The 25,871-nt window shown below is 38.8% G+C and overlaps 1 protein-coding gene across 2 annotated transcripts in view; it reads left to right on the forward strand.

Moving 5' to 3' along the window:
• INPP5A (inositol polyphosphate-5-phosphatase A) overlaps positions 1 to 25,871 on the forward strand; it is a 259,043-nt gene that overhangs the window by 119,882 nt on the left and 113,290 nt on the right. For both annotated transcript variants that reach the window (XM_069797312.1, XM_069797313.1), the window contains exons 5-6: positions 17,770 to 17,833; positions 23,079 to 23,182. In XM_069797312.1, coding sequence (XP_069653413.1) covers positions 17,770 to 17,833; positions 23,079 to 23,182 — 168 coding nt within the window. The remainder of the gene's footprint in view (positions 1 to 17,769; positions 17,834 to 23,078; positions 23,183 to 25,871) is intronic.

Below are 25,871 nucleotides of genomic sequence, written 5' to 3' on the forward strand. Positions count from 1 at the left end.
CTGCCATTTCATTCAAAAGCATTGATGTCATACTGATGATGAACTTATCTTCAAGTAATTCCATTGAAAATTTTAGTAAAGTTAGGCCTCAGTTGCAAGTTTAGAGGCTTTTAGTTCTCATCTCCCATAATGCCTTTTATCAAATTCCATATGATCGAAAAGCATGTTACAGAGCCCTGAACTTTGTTTCTACAGTGGTCTTTTTGTTATTAATGGATCAACTTCACAAAGTGCCTTATAATGCTATGCTGTTCTTGAAATACCTAAATATATTTTCTTTACCGTTTACTAGCTCAAACTTAGAAAATAATGGTAATATGGTGATGCAAGCAAGGCCAAAACCAGAATTGGAGGAATGCAGTGGTGACAGACTAGTAAATGAAGTAATCTCAAGGTCAGTTTTCATATGCTCTCTAGAGACATTTGGTTTTGTTTTCCTTTTTAAATTTTTTTTAAAAGCAGGCACGGGTATTCAAATGCTGCCTTTGTAGGCAAAAACCACACAAATGAAGATGGTAAGCTTTTGAGCACAACTGTATTGTTGTTTCTGAATGAATTCCTTTGTGGCAGTTCAATAGCTGAAGGTTCATCTGACACTTTCAAAGGTAAAGCATTAATAGAAATGATGAATTACGGTTCCAAGCAAGATACGGCAAACATATTTCTAACGGTTTCTTCCTAAACTGTTAGTGGTGTTTTCTTTGTGAAATGAACTTTAGCAGCAGGGAGGGTGGCATGCTTCCAAGTTCCTCCTACCATGAAGCTGGATTTCTGCTTCAGGATAAATCACAAGCTGGCATGCCCAGGGAGTTGGCAGATTAAGGCACATTCATCCTAATGCCTTGTTCGTCTCAGTGCTCTCACCAGTATAAGTAGATCAGAAGGTGTAAGCCAGCATTTACCTTCTGACTATTTATCTGATGTCTGTTTGATGCAGGGGTAGTCTCACAAAATGAATTACCTGCTTAGGGATAGAACATCACTAAATGTCTTACCTAGGTTAGCAGAACTGCTGGAATTTCTTTTATTAGCATAAAGTAATGTCTTTGGGATTTCCATGTTGAGAAGATACTGTTGCTGGAGACCAAGCCTTTGCTGCTTCTTTGCTTCTCATTACCAGTTCTCTGAGACTTGTCAGATCTCCCAATTTTAAAACAAGGAGGAAGCAGTAGAAGTAGGCCATAGTAAACCTCTTTTTATTCTGACTCTTTAGGATGTTGAGACAAAAGAGCTTTAACAAGTTCTACTGTTTGCCGACTTGTTTTTTCTTGAGTAATTCAGTTTGCTCTATGGCTTGCCAGAATTTAAAGAGAAAAATGTTCTTGTCTGTCATCAGAGCAATGGAACCTGCATGTCTGTAACAAACTTCAAGTAAGTGTGCTAAGTATTTTTCTAATTGTAATGAGTCAGGAACATGTTGCTTTAAAAATATGATTAGCTTAAAGCATTATACCACGTAAAACAGATATTTGTACAATTTGAGATGTAAATATGGCTATTTTGGAGTGCATAAGGAATGTCAGCATTTCATTGAACTTCACACCTAGGCTCCACACTATGCTGGGAGTTTGCACTGGTGGTCCCAACAGTTACTTTAATTCTAAAAATCTGTGTACAAGCAGAGTACTTATAAATGTACAAAAGGTACCATATTATTGAAATTTTAAAAATCAATTAAAGCTTTTCTGTAATTGTCCACAGACATTGCATGCTCCAGTTGAATGACAGTAGGTAATTTGTAAACTGTTTAGGTTCATTGTTGGCCATCTCTTAGAATTGATTGTCCTTTAATTAACTTATATCTATCATGCATGTAATGTGATTCCCAATAAAAATTACAGAATTTTAATTGAAATTAAAAAATTCTGAAAGGTAGAAATATAAATATTAAGTATTATATATGTGCATACTCCAATGTACATGGACATTCTGAAGAGATTTTAATAACAAGGCAGGTTTTCCACATAATTTAATTATCAAGTGACTTGACTGAGTATTTAGATTAGAAGAGTATAATTTGGTTTATTTCATAAAGAAAAGCTTTACATCTTTATGTCCTAATTGATTTGCCAATACTATTTAATGAGTTTCAGTTCACAAAAGTTACATTAGTCAAAATACATCTTTTGGATTGGGAAATGTAGCCTTATTTTGGAAATAAGACCATTTGAAGAAAATGCTTACCATAGTTTAAAATGAATTATCACAAAGTATTGCTCCTAAATGGACATGAAGAAATGCAAAATGGCAGCAGGCATTCTGTTATTTTACATTTAATTATTGTATATAATTCCAGGAAAATTATTTTCTTTTCAGTAATCATGATATTTTATTATGTTCACTAAACCAACTATGCTGGACATGTTTTCATTTATGCTTTTATTTTAGTTTGCATACACTGAAATTTTTTTTAGGATTCTTCCTAACTCAATTTTCAATATTTTTAATGAACTTCGACAGAGTAAGCTTAAATCATTATATAGTTGCTGCTTTGTTTTGTATCATCGTACCTTTATGGAATCAGTGCAGCAAGTGGTGCAAAGGGTGCAGGGGCTTATAATACCTAATCACATAAATTATATTGCTCTTCATTACAGTGAAATGAAGCCTGTTAGTAAATACTGGGTTTGGCTTCTTGTTGGCAATAATAATTAAAAAACTTACAGTATGCATCTTTGTCTCTTGCTGAAATGCCAATGTACAGAGTAAGACAGTGAAGAGTCATTGCACTGAATCAAGTTTATCTGCTCAGAGTGTCAATGAAGTAACACTTCTGATTTTTAATACCAACTCTGTATCAGCAGCGTTGGATGAAAGACAAAAGCTGGGAGACAGACATTTTTCTATTTTTTAAAGTAAAATATGTTGTATTAAGTTGGTAAAAGTCAGCAGACATTCTGTTTTTCAAATATGGGCAATTCTCACTGTATTTGTTGTTCAGTACATAACTGTGGTGATATAAATAGGCACTGAAAACCTTACTTTTTTGGTGGTGTTTTCAGAGACTTCAGACTTTTTCTGCATGTTGTAGTGAAGCCTGAGAACTTATGTTTAGGGAGGGTATTAAGAAGAGGGTTACAAGTGCATTGCCTTCAGTCCAGGTACCATTGCCGTCACACTCTGCGTTAGAGAGACTCTGGCTTTCTCTTGTATGTGTCACATGGCTGCTATTTTGCCATCCTATGCTTGACTTGCCAATACGATTACATTGAACAAAGAGCACGACGGTGTAGGTTTTGTACCCCATAACCTGGAAACACCTTAGGTGAGGTTTTGACAGGGATGACAGTTGTTTGCAGAGGCGCTGGCTGAGGGAATACATCCGCTGGAGTCCAGCTGCGAAGCCTGACCCTGGAGCAGTTCTGTAACGCCGGTTGACGTGGCACGCTGCTTCACGCAAAGCCACGCAGTCTGGACCCAAGTGCGGGATGATGTCCCGAGGACACGACCGACCTCCGCTCTGCTCGCATCGGCTGGGCTGAAGCTCCCGCCGCCGGCGCTCGGCTGTCCCAAGGCTGGGGAAAGGTGGCTTCGGCGGGTCTGTGCGTGCGGCAGTCCTCCTCCCAGCTGCAGCACGGTCGTAATGTGGACGACACCAATTAGAAAGGCTGAGGTGAGACAGACTGCGTCTCCAGTGATGTAAGTCATGGATGGCTGTTTCTTGCTGAATATGGAAAAGAGGATCCTCAAACAGGACTGCTGTGCAGGGCAGTATTCTGATGGTTTTTACTCAACCACATGGTTGGTTTTTCTCATACGGCATGTAGGCTTTGTGCTTAATTCTAGCTTTGACTCATATGATGGCTTCAGCACTGTCATCAGCAGCTTTCCTGGAGTGTAGGAGTTTGCTGTTAACAGGTGCTTGATTTGCATCTGCATTACACTTCTGATTGTGTGGTTGCTAGAAAGGCTGATGCACAGGTACCAGATCTTTGTATCTAGGCCAAAAGCACAAAGGTAGCATAGTTTAAATTATTAATCCTAGCTTCTCCGCTGGCTCCAGTAGATGGCCATATTATTATGTTTTCCTTCTTCTTCTCATGCAAGAATGAGAACCCAGCGATTTCAGTGTCCTCAAGGTTGCCGCCCTTGCAAGGCTGTCTTGTTACACTGCAGTTCATGCTTGTTATGGTAATTTAAAAATTTAACAGGTTTATTAATCCTGCAGAATTTATTATAGTCAAACATGAGATATTATTAAGTTGCTATTGTACGAAGCATTTACCCTCGCTGTTGGAATGACTTGTCCTCTGCATTGGCAGACGCAGAAACGTTCATTTTGTTTCCTAATTAGGAGAGCTGCAATCAGGAACCATGACAGAGTTCAGCTCCTCAGTGTACAGCATGCCAGGTTCTATAGTGCAGGCTTTATAAAATTCTCTTTAATTCAGGAACAGAATATCATTAACTTTGTAAGTGGATGAATACAATGGACAAGCAATTTAATTAACTTCTAACATTGGATGTTGGACAGGAGACAAAATGAAATTATGCACATATTTCTTATGCAGGCAGTCAACCTTGAAAGGGGCTTGATTGTGATGGGTCAGACAGGGGGACAGCTTTGTCCAATTATTTGTTGTTTAGTCCTAGAATATGAAATTTGAAATTTGGTACTTTGTAAATCAATCATCTCTTACTTTGAGGCAGTTACAAAGGTTCTTTGAGATACAAAACAACCGCCAGTGACTGTGACATGCTAAATACAACCTTTTACCACATGGTACTTTCCTATTTGGAGATGACCTGTATAATACTAAATGAAATGGGCATTAATCCCTCCTCATCAAATTGAATTTACCATCTTGAGTGTATTATGTAAGAAAATATAAATGAAATACTGAATTGGTTTAAAGTTTTTAAAATTAAAATTATTTAGAATCAAGTAAATGGGGTAAGAGTCATCCAGCTGACCAATTTCCTACAAAATGAAGTGCTTTTTTTTTTTTTTTTTAAGTAGGAGAAAAATATGGTAAAATGTTAAACATACAGCAGTCTCTCCCATCTGATCAGAAGCCATCCAAGTTGCATCCCAGTTCCAGTAGCACTGCTGAAGGCAAATCATACCTTATATAACACAGTCGGGAGGGATTGGTCACTGGTTGTGAAAGCACAGCGCAGATCAGCCACCTTACAAGGTGCATAAGCCGTAAGGGATTCATGCAGAGCATTTCTATTCCTGCCTGCTGGCCCCAAGTGCTGTGTGGAGCTCTCCTGTGTACAACTCTCTTACTGACCAGAGGAGCATGCCGGGTTTGGCTGGTAGTGAAGGAGCCACTGATTCGTAGGAGCAAAAGACTGAAAGCAATTGCCCCAAGTTTCTTGCTGGGCTCACGTATGTCTGTCAAGTTTTGCTTCAGAACTAGTCGGGATTTTTGCCCTCACAGCATCTCCCTTCTGCCCTCGCAGATCAGGGGAATGTTCCCAGAAGGATATTGCATGTAGTCGGTCTCTCTTCATGGTTATCAGATGCCTGTAACTAGTCTAGATTAATTTCTGTTCAGTCTGGATCTGCTTTGTCCTGTGTCAGTGTTGCTCTTCAGCTTAAATCGTTCTTTCCATTCCCCAGTGCTACTCCTCATCTGTGGTTTATTTGCAGCTTTCCTTTGTTTTGCTGGGATACAGAGGCTGACTCTTTTAGTCACTTCTTCCATGACAAGATCTTCTTCTGTCATCCTGCTGGCCTTTTTTCAGTGTGGTCAAACCTTTTACATGGGTGATCAGAATTGTTAATGTGGTTCCAGATGATGCACCATCATCGCGCTCCATGGCTGCGTTAATGCTTTTCTATCTGTGGCTGTATCTCATGTGCTGCATGCTCAGATCACTTCTGCCTTTTTCACAGCTGCATCCCTTTGGCGGTTTGTGTGGTGCACTCACTCGTGCAGTACTGGAAGGATAGAAGTATATGGGAATAAGAAATAAATTTCTGGAAGAGGTGAAGTGCTGCTTTGGTCTCTGTTGCTGTTGGTTACACTCCTAAAATGATTACAAAAATAAATGTGAAATAGAATATAGCTTGCTTCCTGAAAAATAATATTCTTCACTTTTATATTATTTTCTGCAATCTGAGACTCAAGATCAGTTTCTCGAAGTTCAGGAACTGTTACCAATATCCACTGGCTAAATCTGGCTCTTTGTACAATATTTTGAGCTCTGTTTATCAAGAGCTTTACAACTGCTTGGGGAATATTTTTGGCTCTCTGTGAGGTTTAACACTGAAATAACTGTTAAGTATTTAAGCAGTTAACTGCCTATCTCTTTCTGGGTACACTTGATGCTTATTCTGTCTGCTATGCTTACAGGTAGAAATTAGGTTTTATTTCTATCTCTTCTCATACTGAAGAACCCGTGAATATTCAGAGCAGTGTAGTGTACTTTGTTCTGGCTTTGAAGCCATCGGTGGAGTCCTCAGCAGAGGTTTTGGCTGTTTGATCACATGCACTTCTTGCAGGCCGGCCTATTAACAAGTTGCTGGGGCAGAATTCAGAGTGTGGCCCTGAATTATAGTTTTGAATCCTGTATTCAGACAACCTCCCTTTCTATTGGTGAGGAGCCAAGCTGTGTGCCTCTTATCCTGATTGGGGGCCTCCAGAGTGCTTGTGTAATAGAAATATTAAATAACAGTATGATTAATGACTTTGTGAAGGTTCTACTCTGAGTTCAGGAATATTGATAAGTAGCCTATTTTTTTTAACTGTTTAGCATACATTAACGCACGTTGGCTCCTTGGTCTGTCAGTAATCTTGGTTTTAAGAAAAAGAACCTCTGTATGATACTCGTTTTAATTGAATTGATTTGTAATTAAAATGTTAAATCTTTTTGTGAAATATGTCAGTATTGAAAGTGGTATTAAATATTCTTTGCCAGTGTGGTAGGTTACATATAGATTATTCATTTACTTACCAGACATGTTGATACATAGCTCAGACTTTTCGTTTGTTAATTTTTTCTTTCCTTCTTAAATTAACTAGTCCCAAAGAATCTTTAACATTGAATATGATTTTTCATTTGCTGTATTGATGCAGTAAAGAAATTATAAAGAGAAGGTAGTAGAGGTGGATCATGTTAGCTGAAGATCACTTATTTTGTTAGTCTTCAGAACAGGAAAATGAAAGCTCCTGGGACTTCATTTTCTTCCTGAAAATGTACTATTGATGGTTGCTGTTAGCAGAGAGACATCTCCGAGGTATCCATAAGAACCGGGCCAAGTTATTTTTTTAAGATAGTCTCTTGATTAAGCATCTAAATTACTTGGGATTTAGATATCTTGGAATTTTTAAAACAGTTACTCCAGTTTGTCATGTAGACAGGTCCATCCTTTTTAGAAACCTAAACAGATAAGCCTATTTGAAAATATCTAAATCTTGGCAATAAGTCTAGAAATAAATAGTCCAAATTATAAAACTATCCATAAACACTCATGGATTAATTGTTTCCTGTTATTTTTTAAATTATTTTAAATTATAATTTTAATTTAAATTATTTTAAATTATAATTTTAAACAAATTATAATTGTTTATAATTTGACTATTATAAAACAAAAAAACCACCCCATAATTTATTTTTTAATTACTTGGATTTTTTAGTCGTATATTTATAGTGACTATTCCTCTTGATAGTTCAGTTGCTATTGGTCTCACACTTAACTGTTCTGAAGAAGTAAGAAGGAAAAGAGTGAGGGAGCAGTGCTAGCTGTTAAAGATACATCTGGTTCTGCTAAACTACAACTTAACAGTAAAGACTGTGGGATTAAAATTAGTTGAGGATGGTTAGAAGTCACACGGCATGTTCTGACAACTCATTGGAGCTGGAAACATGGAATGTGTGAGGTTATTCATCTGGGACAAAGTAGTCAGTAGTGTAACTTCACTGCCTAGCTGCAACAATATGGCTGAGAGTCAGTCTGAAAAATTGGCAGGTCCATAAAATAAATAGATTACAAACAAATTGGAACTTTTAAAGTCAAAACCAGCATGTGGAAATTAATCTAGAAATGCAGAAGTATCTCTGCAGGTAGGGTTCTAATATAATTATAGTAAACTAATGACCAGGATTTGGGTAGACCTAGTGCTAGATACCCTTTTTTTCCGCCCCCCCCCCCCTGCCCCCAGCAGCTATACCTGCAGGCTTCTGTTTATCAGAAGTCTCCACTGCTTCAGCATCATTGACTTAATTGGGAAATGGTCACTGGAGAAACTGTTAAGATACTAGCAATTGTGCAAGCAAGTGGTGGTATTGCAAGTTGCCTCTTTACAACATAGGTATGTTTATATTATGATACATAACATTGGTTTGGGTTTTATGGAGTAAGAGAGTCTTCAGTACCAATCCTGCCAGTGGTTTTACTCTTCTCACGTGAGCAATTCCATTTGCTTTAATGAGAGGATCACATGTAACTAAGCACGTATTTTTGATACAGACCAAGTTACAGCACACCAAGAGAGTTTTTTAAGTTTGTCACTGAGTCTTTGGAGCCCGCTCACTTTTACACTTTATTAAAGGTATAATTATTCAAATACTGTTGAAATTAAGCTGATAGCTGTGTTTGAGGTACGAAGCTGCAGAAGTAGTGTGTAATTGTTTGAAATGGTCTGGTTTGGGCTCCAGCTGTCTGCACGTCAGGTAGATGAGGCCTGTTTGCGGGGGGGGGTTGCAAAGCTCAATAGCAGTTTAATTGTATGTACTTTAGCTGATAAGTCTAATTCAGGAAATGATAAATTGCCGGACACCTAATTTGTTTGCAAATAAAAAGTGATAGACTATTTTATAATGAGTTGATCTGTGTACGCAGCCTGGTTTTTTAACCTTGAATGAATAATAGACATTTAGTGTTAATTTAGCTATGCTGGATCAAGTAGCCTCTGAACAGGGTTGACAAGTGAATACTTGAACATTATTTGTGGTTACTTCGGCGGTCGCCGTTTTGGTGTGTCCGGACCAGTCTGTCCTTGCCTCGTGCCCTTTCTTCACTCCTTGGAAAGTGACGATTCTACCACAATCAACTCTTTTTACAGAAAACTAAGGGCAGTTGTTTCGAAGTGTTTCTGGACTGCCACAGAAGCCCAAGGTAGCCTGTGGCTCGTTTCCTAGCAGAATTTGAGAGCCGTTCCGCCACAGTGACCCAGGGAAGGCCGGGCGCTCCCCACCGTTGGCCGAGGCTGGCGGGACCCCCCCCTCTGCTGGCAGCTCCTTCCCAGGCAAGGCCCTGTGGAGGCCGCCGGCCCGGCCCGGGGGTGCGAGGCCCGGCCCGGGGGTGCGAGGCCGCTGAGCACCCACCGCCTCTTGGTGGCCCCTTGGCGGCCAGGAGCAGGCAGCCCGGCGGCAGAGGCCGGGCCAGGGCGGTGAGGTGGGTGCCGCTGCCAGCACCCGGGGCCTGCGTGCCCCCGCCGGAGAGGCCGCGGGGCCTACGTTAGGGCCTAGGCCGTGGGGAAGTACGTGAGGGCCTGCGCCGTGTCCCATCGCAGGTTTTTCTCTTCGAAGTCTCTTGAGCTTCACAGCGGCAGAAGTGAGTCCAGGTAAGGCGTTCCCACACGGTACCCGGTCACGGTGCTCCGCCACGGAGTTACTGTCTTCCCGCCTGGAGCTGCTGCAACTTCTCATTTGCCGTGTTTCCCCTGACTGAAATGTGGCAGCTAATAGACTCCATTTTACTAATGGGAAACTAATACGTGCTCTTGATGTTCAGGTTTATAAATATGTAAAATATTTTTTTAATTGTTGCTAGCAAAACAGGCAAGTAATCAATAATACCAGGCACGACAAACACACTGTTGACGTACAGCACAGCCAAAAAGACTGGTAAGAGATACGGGCTTCCTGTCAGCAGTACCCCGCGCTCATTAATATTCAGACATTGTCATGTTCGATGATAAATGAATTCCTTGAACTGTATTGATATAGTAGGTTAAACATTGAAAAAGTTGGGTTGAACTTTGACTTTAAATATTCATTAAAGCTAATTATGGATTTTATGACTACATGAATTACAGTTTCTGTGTCATCATTGGCAATTTATTTAAAATTTATTTAAAGCAATCTTTATATATTAACTTTATCACATTTAGTGAGGTAATGCAGTAAATGTTTACTCTCTACAGTAATTAAACTTTTATTCAGGTATTTCCTTTACACATTAAATTTCCACAGTTGAAATGACGTACTTTAAAAAGAAATTATGCCAATTAGCTGTTTAAAAAAACTATGGCTGTTTAAATCTCCAGACTTTTGTGGCAAGATCTCTGTATAATCAAAGGAATAACATTTTTGATAATGCCAGATGTGTAATCCATCAGAACAAATTTGTTTATCTCGCCATTAGTACCAGGTTTTCCAGGTGAGTCTTTTGGCATGGAATAATGAAAGACATTTCCAGTATTGTACGGAGTATCATTCTGGCACCTAATTAAAAGCAGTGAACTTTTAACTTCAGTCTGCTAACAGGGAGAAGATACCTAGTTTTTTCTCCATAATACATTGGGTGGGGGAGATGCAAAGCACTTCTAATAAATATGCGCTAACTGTAAGTTAAATTTTGCTATCTGTTTCTACTGCTGGCAGTACAGTTCTGTACACGCACATGGTAAGAACAGGCAGGTACTTCTGTCAGTCCTGAAAAAAGGCAGTTTGTTAGTAACAGTATTGGTCATGAGATAATTGCCTGGCCTTTTCACTGAGTTCCTGAACGTTTCCATAAGGGCCAGTCTCACAAAAGCTTTGAAAAGCTAGGATGTGTTTGACTGTGTACTCTACAATTAGTGGTTGTGATATTGAAAGAGTTTCTAGGAGTTCACAGAGGAAATCTTCCGTTGTCTACCTGTAGGATTTTGTGTGCAGGTCTAACGATTTGATTTTAGGAGTGTTAACAGCAGAGCTGTTTAGTTATAGTGTGCAGGGGAGACAGAAGAATAATCAGCAATCAGTTCTAACATTGTTGTGCGTTTCTAAGCTGCTTGGCCAAGCTAAAAATTACTGTTGTTCATAACTGTCCTATCTGACTTTTCGCTTTGATACTTTCAGCTATTTTAGTTAGGGTGTATATATACATTCCTGCCTATTTACAATGCTTAAACTCCTCTATGAAGCAAAATGTGAATAAATTTAAATAGAGCCAGCAGCAGTGACCGTGTGGTATTTCCTCATACCCACAGGTATTACTTTGAATTGTACGTATGCTTATGGGAGCAAGTATGCAACTCAAACTCTGATGAAGCCCTTTCTATTTTGTCAGTTCCTGGCTTTACTTGTAGGGTAGAAAGGCACCTGGCTGATCAGTGCAGAAAATGACACATGCGGTCCCTGTGACCACCTGAAGGTCAGCAGGTTGTGCTGATCTTCCTGAACTTTTAGTAACTCCTGGTATTACTGCCTACAAGGTGATTTTAATACAGTTACAGACCCAAGGGTTGGCAGGTTGGCCTAACAAAGAACTTTCTGATCTGAGCCTAACTGTGAGCTATCCATTCATCACTCTGCAACAGGGCTACTGAAATTCAGTTTCCATGACTAGTCTGTGTTTGCAGACTACTTGGAAAATCAAGCAGAGAAGACTGTGGCTGCTCCCTTCACTTCATTCTGGTAAGACATTACGCATACAGCAGAGTGTACACTGTCTCCTGTTCGTTTCTTGGTGCAGTACCACTACAATTCGGGTTCAGAGTGGCTACCAAGAGCTTGTGGCACTGTGTCTGAGCCTTAATCTCAGAAATGAGGTTGCTCTGAATGCCTGAGATGAAAGTCGACAGATTCATCCATTCAGGGGATAACTGCAGCACTGTCCATGGGGGGCCTGCAGTTGCAAAATGTGCATCCTCCCCAGCTGTACAGTAAAGTCAACTTTGGTGACTCTCGGTGCATATTATTTTTCAGGCTTCTACTCTAGAAAGACTGTTGTAAAGAGGGCTTAAATATTTGCAGATTTGTTGATTCACTGTTCTGCAGTCAGTAACATAGATGTAACAGAAACTGAGAAAGTAAGGTACAATACGCAACACGACTTCTGAGGTTGCATTTTAGTAAAAGGACCTGCTTACAGATGACATAGAATCTGTGCTAGCAGCAGAAGTAATCAATTTCAACAGTCCTTAAATTGGAACAAATAATAGTTTTCTTTCTCTACATTTGAAATTTTTAAATGTTGAACTGTTTGGGGTGGTTTTTAATTTGTAATGTGTTTCTGTATTATATTACTTAGATAGTGTATGTACTACTGCTACTGTATGTGCCACTACTTTTTCCAAAGAATATTAAAATTGTAAATAAGAAAATAAAGCAAAGTTCTAGACTTGGAATTAATATCATTTAACTTTATTGTTAAACTGTCATTTTATGAGAAATAAATTGAATTAACCTAATCTCCTCAAGAAAAGGGCCTGGGCATGAGACCCTGAAAGAAAGTTTCTTTTCACTTATATTTCATTGCGTTAGGGCAGTGAATTATAACTGCACTCCATCGTTTTTACAAGTTAACGTTTATGTACATAAACCTGATTAAGTCTGTAACAATGCGGAAGATAGTGATAGCCGTAATTTCCATTCCATTCTATTTTTGCTTCTTTTCAATGGTGTGTTTAGAATTGCACAGTCAAAGCCTATCTTAATGTTAGTAGTATCAGTTCCTGAAACTGTACAGTGTTACTTAGTCACTATCGGACATTCTTTGTGCAGAGTTAGTTGACATTCAGTGCTACAAATGTAGACTATCAAACCAAATTTTTGCCACATAATTCTGCAAAATTAGTTTTTAAAAACAAGGTTAAAGCTGTAAGAAGTCAAGCAGTGAGCAAATCAGGATGCTCAGAAATAAAGTTGTAGCTTGAGCACAAGTGGCAGCACTATTTTTAATAGAATTATGGCATCTAAATAAAACAGGTTTTGGAGCATCTTGGTTCTTCTTGGTTTATGTATTGACATGTTAGGTAGCGAAGCTTCAGAACTCATAATCCTGTTGCCTAGATTTAAATTTTCACCTGTCTTTAAAATTATTTTTGCCTGATTTGGATAGGTCACTATTTCCAAATATTTTTTTTTAGTTAGCCTTACATTGCCATCTCAGCTGTGGAAAGGGGAATTCCAATGAGAATACAATGAGAATAAAGGGAAAAAGGTTTACCCTGAAGGTGGTCAAACACTGAAACAGAGGCTTCAAAAGCGGAGGCCGTCTCCAGCCCTGGAGGTTTTTGAATCATCTGGGCAATGCCCTGAGCAGCCCAGTTGTCAGCCCTGCTTTGGACAGGGGTTGTACTGCAGATTCCAAAAGTCCCTTCCAGCCTGCATGATTCTGCTGTGTATCCTAGATTATGAGAAGAAGAAAAGCTCCCTTAAAAACAGTATTTAGATGTTATAGGTAGGCTGAATTGGCCATGTGTTGCTGATGTAGCCCAGGATTTCCCATTCCAGGATCCCTTTTTCATTTGCTTTTAAATTTTTGAGACTTGAGGCATTTGGGATGATGTTTTCCAGATGCTTGCTGAGGTTCATTTTTTTTCTTCTGAAGCCCGTATAAGGAGCTGAAATAAAACTGTATCCTTACACTGAGTTCTTAAAAGAGTAATATTATATAACAAAGCATAATCTTTATGTGTCAGATTTTGTCCTGTGCATTGAAGAAAGAGATGGACCAGCTGGGAAGAATTCAGAAGGAGTAGGAGAGGGGAGAATGACTTAAGGCTAGAGAACATGACTTTCAGGACGTGGTTTAGTGGGCATGGTGGTGTTGGGTTGATGGTTGGACTCAATGATCTTAAAGGTCTTTTCCAACCTAAACGATTCTGTGATTCTATGATTCTATGATTCTATGATTAATGCACTCTATTAAGTTAATAACAGCTTCTAGTATAATAGACTAATCGTAGTTAACTAGATTTTTGTAACTGAGAACTCATCCAGATGTTTATACTTTCCTTATTCTGTAATATATATAGAGAGAGAGAGATCAGATTGGAATTATTTATATTTGTAAGCTTTTATCTAAGGTCAGCTCTCTAAATAAATAAGCAGGTAAGAGCTCAGCTGTAGTGTCCTTCCACTCAGAAGTACTTTACTTCATAATTGATCACACTGATTTCAGTGGGATAAAAACTGTGTGTGTTTAAAATGCATCAATGTTAAGAACATCAGATGCTTACGCATAAGGTGAAATTCTGTGATACAGAACCATATTAGGAGACGCCTACTCATCTGAGCAGTATTGACGAACTCAGTCACTGTCGCTACCTTCACAAGTCTGCATGAAGGAAGGGTACCACAGCTGAGCCCCATGTTCTAACCCCATCCCAAGCCCCCATTTCTGATCAACCTCACTGTAACTTTGTTTTATCAAGGAGAATTCTGAAAATAACTTTCTTCCATCTGTGTTTTTCCTTGATGATGATGTGTCTGAGCAGTGTTGCCTATGTGCAATCAAAGCAGCAGGCAGTTTTAACAGAGGATTTGCTGCCTTCCCACAAAATTTAAAGTTGTGAGAGGAACTGTATTTTTCTTTCTTTGTTTTAACTGGGGGCTTTGTAAGTGAGTTTAGGAAAGTTATTTTTAAGTACAACAATTTAATTTTACCTGTAGCTTGCATGTGATTTTAAGACTTTTATCTAGTTTTAGCTCTCTGAGAGGCAAAATCTACTTTTCTCTACAAAAAAACCTCTCTGTAAACATACTGCTATTTAAGAATAATCTCCTGTTTTTAAAATCCAAAGGCCAGACTATACTGAAAGTTTAGCTTGACAGGAGCATTTTCTATTGCTAATGACAATTTCTTCAGTTAAAAATTAAATATCAGGTGGCAATGTTTTTATCTTATATCAGGATTTATTTTTTTTCTGGCAGTGTGTCCTTGTTGTGGGATAGTTAACCTTGAGTCCTCTACAAGAGTGTCTCCTGCATTTTCTTATTTGCCTCCTGCATGTTATAAAAAAGAAAACCAAAGACCTAAAGGAAGCTGACTGGGTCACAGGGAAGTGTACTCATCAGTTAAATGTGTGACAGTGTTTTCTGTTGGATGGACTAATATGTCAAGGAGATGGGCAGGACCTCATGTTTGTGCTTTTGACAAATCAGCAAATGTTTAATCTCTGGATGTGCAGCGTCTCATAAATAATGCAGCAGTCACTGAACCAAAACACTACTCTGCCAGGAGGGTCTCTGTCGTTATAGCAGTAAAAGACAAAACGAAACTAAACCATCCTTTTTGTTTAAAGCGTTGCTTCTTTTATACTTCTCTATAAGAGTTTATCTAGTGGCAGGCTCCTTTTTTCCCCCTCAATTTCTGTTGAGTGCATCAGATGTATTTAAAGGCTCATCAAGTTCTCATTTAAAATTTATACATTTTTTATATTCCACTATAAAGTCTATTTACAGTACTTTTTCCTTTCTCATTTGATTTTCCTTTACTCTCTTCTATAACTGGAGGAAAACAGTGTATTTTATGACTGCGAAGAAGTAAAAGCAAGCAGCAAGCTCTCCGTATGTATAGGTGACATTTTGGCAAAGCTTCCATGGCATAAATGGAGCCGGGAAGGGACTGTCTCAGCTTGAGCACCCCAGGTTAGCAGCCTTCCAGTCCATGGAGGTTCACTGGAAAAGGGGCAGGGGTCCCTGCTGTGAGGATAGGAAGAAAAGACTGGAGCCGGAAGGCAAAGAGGGTTGTCCCTGTTAAGGAAACTTTGTAAGTTTCAGGGTAGGGAAAAATTATGTCAGGCTGCATCAGGAGGTTGTGGAAGCCTCTTCTGCAGAGGTTTTTAGGTGCAAGTTAGAAAATTGTTTATCAGGCATGGCCTACAGTTGTAACTTGCAAACCCTGGAAAATGTTCTGGTGGAGGAACAGTCCTTTCTGTGCTAAGAGGGTTGTCTTTCTATGTTGTCTTTCATGCATGTCTCTGAAACAGCTTAGCTAAAACACATAGGTCTAGGATGCGCTGGGTCCTGTCTGGGTGGCCAGTACTGGACCAGATGAGGGATGGCCAGCTCTTCCTGACCTGGTAAGCCATGTAGCATTCCTTCACCAGCCTCTGCAGGGTCTGCATTGGCACTTTCTGCTGCTAGTGTGTGACCATGGGCATTTTACCTGCCGTGTTTAAGAACCACCTCTGGGCTAGATGGTCTGTTGCACTTCAGGTCTTCATTTCTTTATTTTACTTGCGTAAGACACTGATTTGGAACAAGCATTATTTTCACTCTGCTATGATGTGTGTATTTGGAGCATAGTGCCATTAGTGCCAGTTGCAGCTGAGTTTACTCAGGCCTTCCGTAAACTGGATCCCAGAAGTCTGAGAGTGGGTATCCAGAAAATGAGGAATATATACTTATTAGACTTGAGAAGCTTGGATTGGATTTCCTCATATGTTATGGGAACTCTGTGGCAGAGAAAAGGGTCCTAAAATCCACAGTAGGCTGACTGCTGTTCTCACCAGCCAGATAACACACCCTACACTATGGTCAGTCTGAAGACAGATGGCATTTCAGCTCTCGTCCACGTTGGGGCCAAAGTGCTTGTGCCTGTGCAACTAAGGGGTATGCTTAGGTGGTATCCTGAACAAAGATGCTCTCTTTAATAATGGACTCAGGATTAAGATCTCAGAAATCTTCAGAAACCAGGAAATTACTTTGTATTTGTAAGAAAGAGGTACTAATGTTTTGCTGAATATAGGTGGACTTCAGTATCCTTTTAAAATCGTTTTGCTGGGATGGGAGTTTATAAGCTTTTCTGAATGCAGGAGAGATTACTTCTATGTTTACATGCTTTACTTGGTCATGGACTAATCATTAAAACTGTAACAGAATTCCATAGTTGGATTAAGTCACTGTTTTGAAAAAAACTAAAGAGAATAGTTGCTCAGGACTAGATCAACAGAAGGAATTGTAAGTCCTATCTAAATCCAGACTACAAACACATAGTATTTTATTTTCAATAGTAACTCAAATTTTTCATGTATTGTTGTGGGCATTAAACGCTGTTTCTGCTTATACTTAGAAATACATCAGTTCTGCCAGTGTCAAGAAACTTAACATGTATTCAGACATCTAACCCCCTCTACTAGATATTGGTATATTCTTTCTCTTTTGGTCAGTGCATTGTGAGAAAATACTTGCCTCTGTAGGCTTCACACCAAAGCTAGGAGTAGCAGTTGCTCTCCAAGTGTAGCTAGCAGAGATGGACATACTGTACTGTTAAGTCATTACAGTTATTCTCAAAACACTTAGGACAGGGAAGGCTGTACAAGCGTGTACAAGTATTCCCAATGCTTCTGTTAGATTTTAAGTCTTATGCCTGCTCTGCAGCTGGCAAAGTCATTCACTCTGCACAACTCGATAGGAAGATGGAAAACCTGTGCTTGGCTCTCAAAAGCTATTGAATCTCTCAACCGTTCTCTTGCTTCTGTACTGCAGTCTCCAAAAGCATGTGTTTTGCTCTGAAAGTGAAGCAGAAATTGTCAGGCTTTTGTAAAAGAATTGTGGGGTTGTGTTCATTGTTTAGAAAGGTACTTGTCTGTATTACTAATTGCATCCATCCATTTGGTCTTTCTAAAAGTACACCTGGTAATTGTGCCCTTACCATGCTTAGTCAGCTGTTAAGGATCTTCTTTATAATGGCTTATGAAACTTCAGAGAAGCAACAAAGGAAATGAATATTTTTGAAGATCTTAGAAAATGTAAAAATGAGGAATTTTATTTATTAGTATTTATTTTCTTCTTACTTTTTTTTAATTGGAGAGCATGATACTTTTTTGTTAGCCAAAAGTAGATATTTTTATAATTTCTTTTTGTTGTCTTTTACAGGCTCTAGGAAGCTTTTACTTTCTTCATGAATCTTTGAAAAACATCTACCAGTTTGATTTTAAAGGTAAGCAAAGGAATTAAATGTTGTTGATTGTCAAGTGGCTTTATACATCAAGGCAGCTTTTCTGGCATCTTTTCTGAATATGGTGCCTGGAAGTTTTTTCCATGTTATGTGGAGTTCTGTATAATGCATGCAAGTCCATTTATGACAGATGTTACTTTTCTTACCTTTTATAGACCTCTTAGAAGAAGTCAATGGACAGGCCACAGGTTGAAAATGTGTGCATTAATCATTCCCATGCAGATGGACCTTTGGATCCATAGAGATCCCTGATGATTTCAAAAGAACTCTGAACGGCCACAAGGTTGTTCCATGTAGATCAGATATAGGACCAAGACCTTAAACGTCCAACAGTGATGGTCATTTTGCAAAGCAGCTGAGGTAGATTTATGGCTTAAATTACTTTGAAGCAGTGCAGGTCAGTAGGAGGTTGTCATTGTTTTTAACCCACATTGATCGGTCAGGTTGGAGGTCTTGCTAAATCTCAGAAGTTTAAAAGTAATGCTAGGCTATGTACATTAAATATCATAGAAAATTATTGAATGCTTCCTGAGGTGTATATAGAAAAGATTATATAAAATTTATGTTATTTCAGTTGGGAACTGTCTCTATATTAAATACAAAAATCTTCTGAGCTTCTTTTCGCTTACTGAGCTGAATCACATTAACACTACATCTAGCATCCCATTAATTTGAGACACTGTTGAAATGGTAGTAACTATGGAGTGAACTAATTGTCTTAATTATATAGATTCATTATTTTTGTTCTCAGTAGAGACAGATTCTCTCTGCTCTTGTAATTGAGGGTACAGGGTCTTCCTTCCCTGAAATATTTGAATGGTAGTTCTACGTATACAGCAATTCAAGATGTAGCCAACATAAGTCCTCCTGTCATCATTGCTTTCAATGCTGAAGGAGAATTTTAGCTATAATATAATAGGCAGTTCAGAGTAGATTTTGTTTCTGAGAGTCCGTACTGGAAAACTGAATAGCAATATAGGGACTTCTAATGAGAGGTCATAGCTAGACTTTCTCCCAAACTAGAACAGTTTTGCAGGCACTAAGTAATGATAGTATTATCAGGTGAACTGTGTACAGGGTGGGAATATTGGAGGAAGTTGGCATTGCACGTGAAGCTGGGCGTCCAAGGTAGTTACCCCAGTCCCTGGACTGAACAGCCTGCTGGTCCACTGTTAGTAACTGTTTATTTATTTTGCCACGTGAATGGCTTTGTGTATCAGTAATATGTGAACTGTATCTGCACACCTAATTCCTGAGCCCACAACTTCATCACGCCAGCGCTGGAGGACTAGCGTTTTCACTCTTAATTCCACCTGAAGGTCCCTCCTGCTGGTCATAGACAAGAGCTGTCCTGCTCTAGTGACATCTCACAGAGCCAAATGACAACTGTTTTAGGGAAAGAAGAGTTTTCTGGGTTTATTAATCATCGATTGACAGCTTATTCACTACCGTATGGCTTTTAAAAGAAAATGTAAGAATTTTTAAAAAGAGAGAAAATGGAAGGAAAAAGTGTAGGGGCAAATAATCAATATAAAGAAATAAGCAGATACTTGTTAAAAAAATAAATGCTGTAAATGTTCAGTGCTTCATTTTGCTTGGCAAAACCTTAGCAAAGCCAGATATGTGAACCATGCACATAAAGATGTGTTTGGCCCAATCATCACTTGGGAAGAAAAAACTCGTAATAAAAATCCAAGGAAAGCAGGTGCTACACTGAATCGGTGTTGTAAGTCACCCGCTGTTCTCTTAAAGTAGAGCAGAATCAGTCTCCCAGTGTAGTGTTTGTAAAATATGACCCTGAAGGCTCCCATCTTTCAGGGAAAATGTAAAACTTGCCTCTTCTCTCATGACTATTGACATTTTCACAGTGTATTAAGCTCTTAAATCAGAGGAAAAATCCAAATGGATACAAACGTTCTCTGCACAAAAATCATTATGAAATTCTGGTTCTACTCAAAAGCATGCAAAAAAAGATGTTTATATACAATTCAATATTCCTGTAACGTCACTGTGTCTTTTCAAAATTCACTGCACAGTTGGATGTGACTGAATACAGTCTTTGGAAAAAAAAAGATGGTCTCTGTTTTTCAGTTCTCAGGAAGACATATTTGAGTTTTAAAATGATAACAATTTTCTCCTACAGCCTCACGTATTATTTGCTACAGCATAGGAGGTGTTGGGCTATTTTTACAGTGGTCAGGGGCCCAAAAGTTCACTTACATTTTAAACTATTGACAAGCTATTTGTTCTAAAGGGCCGTCATCCAATAGAGGGGTTTGCTGATTGGGGTATTAGGCCAGTTTCAGTCTACCACTTTGATTTACAGAAAGAATCTCATTTTCTCTGGTGTGAAATCAGAAACAGCCTGGTAGTTTTTTTACTTGGAGATACATGAGAAGGCATGCTTCTTTCCTCCTGCATTTGATTCTCAGCAGTCGTGTAAATGAATCACTGGTTCATATTAAGCATTGATGTTAATGTAAGTTGATGGTAAAGTGCCTCCTTTCTGCCAAGTGCTACCTTTTATTTAGGTTCTCACAGCAGAAGCCTTCAGTCCTTACGGTTCTGCCAAATGTTTTCTGTATCCTGAATGACATCGGGATCTTTTTGCTGACACTGTTAAAACTTAGTGAAAGAGGCATATCCATCCATGATCTACTTAGAATGATGCCACATTAGTTTATCAGGATATTTGTTTAGTCTTCCTGTGGGAGCCAGATCTCAAAGTGATTGGCACATAAAGAATGATACTTTCTTTTTTCCCTGAAGATATATTGCTACATTACAGTAAATGCTTCCTCAGATTATATAAAATATTTTATCTAGACAACTTAAAGTGACAAGTGTTTGTATTGCTTTGTATTTTCACCAGATATCCAGTATAACTGGACAGTTCAGGGCTCTTGATAATAGTTGTTTTGGAGTTTTTCTCTTATGCGTTCCTAGTCAAAACTCAGTCCAGCTGGGTAGTTCCAGCTTAGATGGTAGCTGTAAGATAGCTGCCAGGATTCCTGTGTTGGAGGAGTTTGGTAAATTAGGTCAGGTTCTTGTCTTTAGACATGCCAATACATTGCCCTGATCAGGAGAGAGACTGAGTACAAAGTGGATCAAGAAGCAGAACCTCTTGTTCATGAGCTGTATAGATCCATAGATTGATTGTTAAGGCTGAAGAGTCTGTGCTGTTTCTGTCTGTGATGTAACCATTCATTAAAGACTTTGGAAAGTGATGTGCTTTACCACTAAGTCTCTTTTACAAACACAGCACCCATTTCCACTTTAAATCCACATGTCAACCTCATGTGCTAATAGCCAGAAATGGATAATGGGAAAGAGGTGAGTAGCTACAGGGTCACAGAGCAGCTGATACAGGATTTGGATGGAGTGAATCCCCGTCATCTTCTGCATTTTCCCAGAGCAAGATTTTTACTTTCTTGGTTTGAAATAATCTGATCAGGAGAACTGATGCAGAAGGCCTAGTATCAGTCAAGGCCATTCAAAAATAAGACCCTTTTTTTTACTCTAAAGGTTTTCAAGTGACTACACAAATAGTTCAGAGTTGACTGAGCTGCCTGTATAAGCACAGAACATTTCAGGAGGAAATAAGAAAAAAAAAGAATGCCTTTTTGTCCTGAGATCTGATTATTATTGTTTTAATCATTTTCAGTCACTTAACTGACTAAGGAACACCCAACTGAAACTTGGCAATTTATGTTACTGGCCTTCTTGCCTGATGAAGGCTGACATGTAGGTAATGGGGAAGTTGGCAGTTGAAAATCTTTTCCACCCATGCATGCAGGGATGGCTGTACTGCATCAGACCACTGTTCTGTCTGGTCCAGTAACTGTTTCTAAACATGGCAGAGATCCAGAGGAAATCCTCTGATGCGCAGCTGTGAGGCAGTTGCACCTCAGGAGTCTGTTTTGGTTAGGTCGTGAAGCTTAACAACTGTCCTGTCTAAGTAAGGCTCTGTTCATGCATGTATGATCTCTGTTGTAGTCCTAGGTATTTAAATAGTTATGAATATCCAGTCTTTTTCAGGATCTTGCTCAAGTCTGACAGTCTGGGGCACTAAGTTGCCCAGCAAAATAATGCCTTAAGTAGAAGATGAATTTCCTCTTTTTATCAGGTTTCGCATGGCTGTTTCTGAATATCATTGACTGGCCCCATTTCTGGTTTAGGACATAACAGAAGGGAATTTCTAATTTTCCTGTTCTAGATCAATCAGTAACCCACTTGGTTTTGGTGCAGCATACTCTCTGCTACTCTAACATCCCTGAGGGAAAACATTTAGTTTGTTCATAGAAGAACTTTTTTTCACATTTCTTGTTTTCTCTCAGGGCTTTGTAGTGTTTGAATTACTTCAGTGCATGACTTGAGGATGTCACCTTTCTTTGCAGAGACAAATCTTAATTAAAAACAAGTCTACCACATTTCAGTTCCACAAAAGGAATGGGCTGCTCAGCTTGTGGTCAACTCATCTTTCATTAGGAGTTCCACCAGCATTACTGGGTTAGTTCTAGAGTGACAAAAATCACACACCCCCCACTGACAAAGCTAGCCCAGCAGACGATATAAGTGTGGCCAAACACTAACTTGATGATGATTGTCAATATTGTTGATCTAAAGCAAAAGGCAAAAAGCTGAGATTATCTAAATGAATTATTATGTACTTGTTTGATGGGTAAAAGATGTGATTAATAATGTATTACAGATGTGCGTCAGTTGATGCTTAGGTAGGTAGACTTAGAATCTGAAAAAAAGAGTTGCTAGATAAAATGTACAGATAATCACTACTCATAAGTAACATTTTTCACGTTAATGTGTTTTGTATTAATTAATTTTTCTGGTAATTATCCAGCATAGATTGCTGGATGCTGGCCGAGGACACAAACAGGCATCTCCTGGAAGAACCAAGCCGGAAAGTTTGAGTGCAAGGGTGTACAGAGACCTGGTTCATAATTAGAGCTCCAACACTTTACAGTGCTCTGGATAGCAGAAATAACACTACCCATAACTGTATAGCTTAAAGATGTCTGATATAAACAAGTACGTTTGTACATGGTTTAGTGGTCTCTTTTTTTTCCACCCAGAACAGCTCAGTGCTTGCATATTTTTGCTAAGACCCTACCACCTATTTCGCAGATGCCACTGCTTTGCCAATGAGTGCTGTAATTTGCTTATAATGTTAAAGATATGTATGTTAATTTTGGTTTGTATCTCTTCCTAGCTAAGAAGTATAAAAAGGTTACTGGGAAAGAAATCTACTCAGACACTTTAGAAAGCACACCCATGCTGGAAAAAGAGAAGTTTCCACAGGATTATTTCCCTGAGGTACGTACAATCCTGTGGAGCATTCCCAAATGCTAGGTTTGATTCTGATTTGCTCTGATTACTTGAGTGCTGCTCTCAGTAATGTAAATAAGGTCAGAATTGAGTCTTGGGTTTTTATTTGTTTGTTTGTCAGTTTCTTGTCATCTATAATATATGTTTTAAGTCATTGCATGGATTTACCAAATTCAAATAGAGTTCTTTGTATAGTAGAGATTCTTGTGAAGGATGGAGACAGTGATGAAAAGACTTGTTTGTGCATTTACAACCGAAGAAATAGCACACAGTGCCAACTGCAAGTCTGTTTCAGGGATACTTACTCCTTGGCAGGGTGAGATGCGACTTTGAATGGATTCCATTTGCATTCAGTGGCAGCAGCTCTGTAATCGTGGTTGCAGCCGATACTGGTTTCTGCTCAGTACAGCTAGGTACTACTGCAGTCACTGCAAGTATGTAGGGAAAAGGTGGTTTCTTATTGGTGCAAGAATACACGTAACTTGAAAATATATTGATGTTTCCCTCTGACACTGCCTTCATACTCCATTTTTTTGTTGTTCTCTTAAGAACTGGGGAGTGCTGCATGTTTGAAGTTGAAGGTGGAGGTCTTGTCAAACCCAGAAACACAAGCACAGCTGAGGGTTTTCTTCCACTGCACCTGCAAGTGCAAATGCACCTGTAAATGCAGTCTTTGCCTGCAATTCTCTTCTTTGATGTTTGCTTTAGTTTCTCACTTTTAATTTCTTAGGAACATCTAGAACATGGGTGTTTAATGATTAGTGTTTACTACAAGCCAAGCGAATAAATTTGTTGAATTCCTATAACATTTGTGGATCAAACAGGCATGTTACTACTTTACATAAGGAAGAACTAAATAAACTTTAAAAATTAATTTAGAATTTGTAAATATACACAGTTAGAGATGTTTACATAGTGTGTGTGTGCTTGGAAGAGCATTGCATAAATAATTACAGGGTTGTTGGAATGTAGGTTATTCTTTTTCTTGACTTCGACACTAAATTATTTATTTTTATATTCTGTATCTCTATACTGGAAGGGAAATTGCCTTTGACATAATTTTACTAGCTTTTACCTCCTGTGAATAAACATCTTAAATACTTCTTTGAAGTTAAGTGTTATATTGTTTTGAAGGAACTTCAAGCAGTTACTTGGATAGTTGTTTTTCTCCTCCATCAGCAATAAACTGTAGCAGTATGGGTAATTGACAACGTAAGTAGGAAACGAACAGTGCTGTTGAATGATTTGATTGTAATACTGAGAGCACTGAACAGCAGTGTGTGAGCGCTGTTGTCACGCTTAACAGAAATAGGCCAAATTATGGATTGTTCATTGATACCCAGGAAGAATTATTTCCATGGTTATTTCACTGCTGTTGTTTCATCGTGAGACTGGCAAATTTGTAACTTGTTCAGCACCGTTTATTACTGCCTCTTACATGAACAATTCTTCACAGTCTCTTGGAGAAATGGTTGAGTCTAGTGGCTTTCCCCCACTGTTTTGTGGACCAAGGGTTGTGTTCGTTTCTTGTGGGTGCTCAGGGATCAGTTGGCCCCACGTTTGTATTTAGAGCAATAGCTACTATATTCAATACACCCTGCAGTGCTGCTTTAGGTACAGGATTATTAGGTCCATAACCCAAGAAGCAGCTCAGTACCTTTTGGAGATCTGACACCTTCATACTGTTCCCATTCGTTACGTTACCTTAAATTACTTTTCTAAGGAGAAAGCACCATGTTCTGGTGTTGTCAGGGATACTATTTACCTGGGGGGGGAATAATAAGAAAGGAGAGAATCCACAAACACTTGCAATTAAGATAGGAACAAATCCCTGAAGCACCTTGAAAGTTTAGTTCTGTTCCTGCACACAGCACAACTGCTTGTAATAGTGTTGTGGCAAGACTTGTAGAACAGACTGTGGGATTTACCCATTTTATTTCAGAGCTTCAAGCAGTGGGAAAGTGGTATGGACTCTCCAGGACTACAATAATGCAGATAATAGCAGCATCAATATTTACAGTTCTGTGATTTTCCGTGCTCATTTGGTGTGCAACCTAGCATAGCCCAAACCAGTGTATTTTTCACATGACTTGAAAATTTAGAAAATAATTGTGATGATTTTTACACTATGCTGTTTTTCATTTTGGACTGAAGACCAAAGAGTCTCTCAAGCACACATAAGTACAGCAACATCAAAAAAACAACAGTGACATAGTTTTGATTCTCATATACCTGTTTCTATTTTTAAGGCTAAAATTAATCTCGTGATCACCCATTTCCTTCCTAGACAAGTGTTGGTTATAACTATGCTAATTAAAAGACCACAAAATAATGTGTATTTTGAAAATTTAAGCTGACACAGCAGAATGCGTGAGCAGCATATCTGCCCAAACGTTACATTTTCATGCTCTTGTGTGTTTTAGCCAGACTTCTCATATCACATTTACAATGTTTTGTGTGAGAAATGGTTTAAGACTGATTCCTTTTCTTTTTATTACTGCTGCTTAAGGATGATCTAAAAGTAATTACAATGATTGAGGCATAATGCAATTCAAAATAATTACAGCCCACTGCATATAAAACTAACAAAACTTTCTGTCTTGATTTATGGGTACTCTTGGCTAGGCATAAGACTCAAATGATGCCTCTGGGAGCAACACTCTAGATAATGTTAGGC

This window comes from Haliaeetus albicilla, chromosome 11 (assembly GCF_947461875.1).
Source record: "Haliaeetus albicilla chromosome 11, bHalAlb1.1, whole genome shotgun sequence".
In the NCBI taxonomy this organism is placed as follows: domain Eukaryota; kingdom Metazoa; phylum Chordata; class Aves; order Accipitriformes; family Accipitridae; genus Haliaeetus; species Haliaeetus albicilla.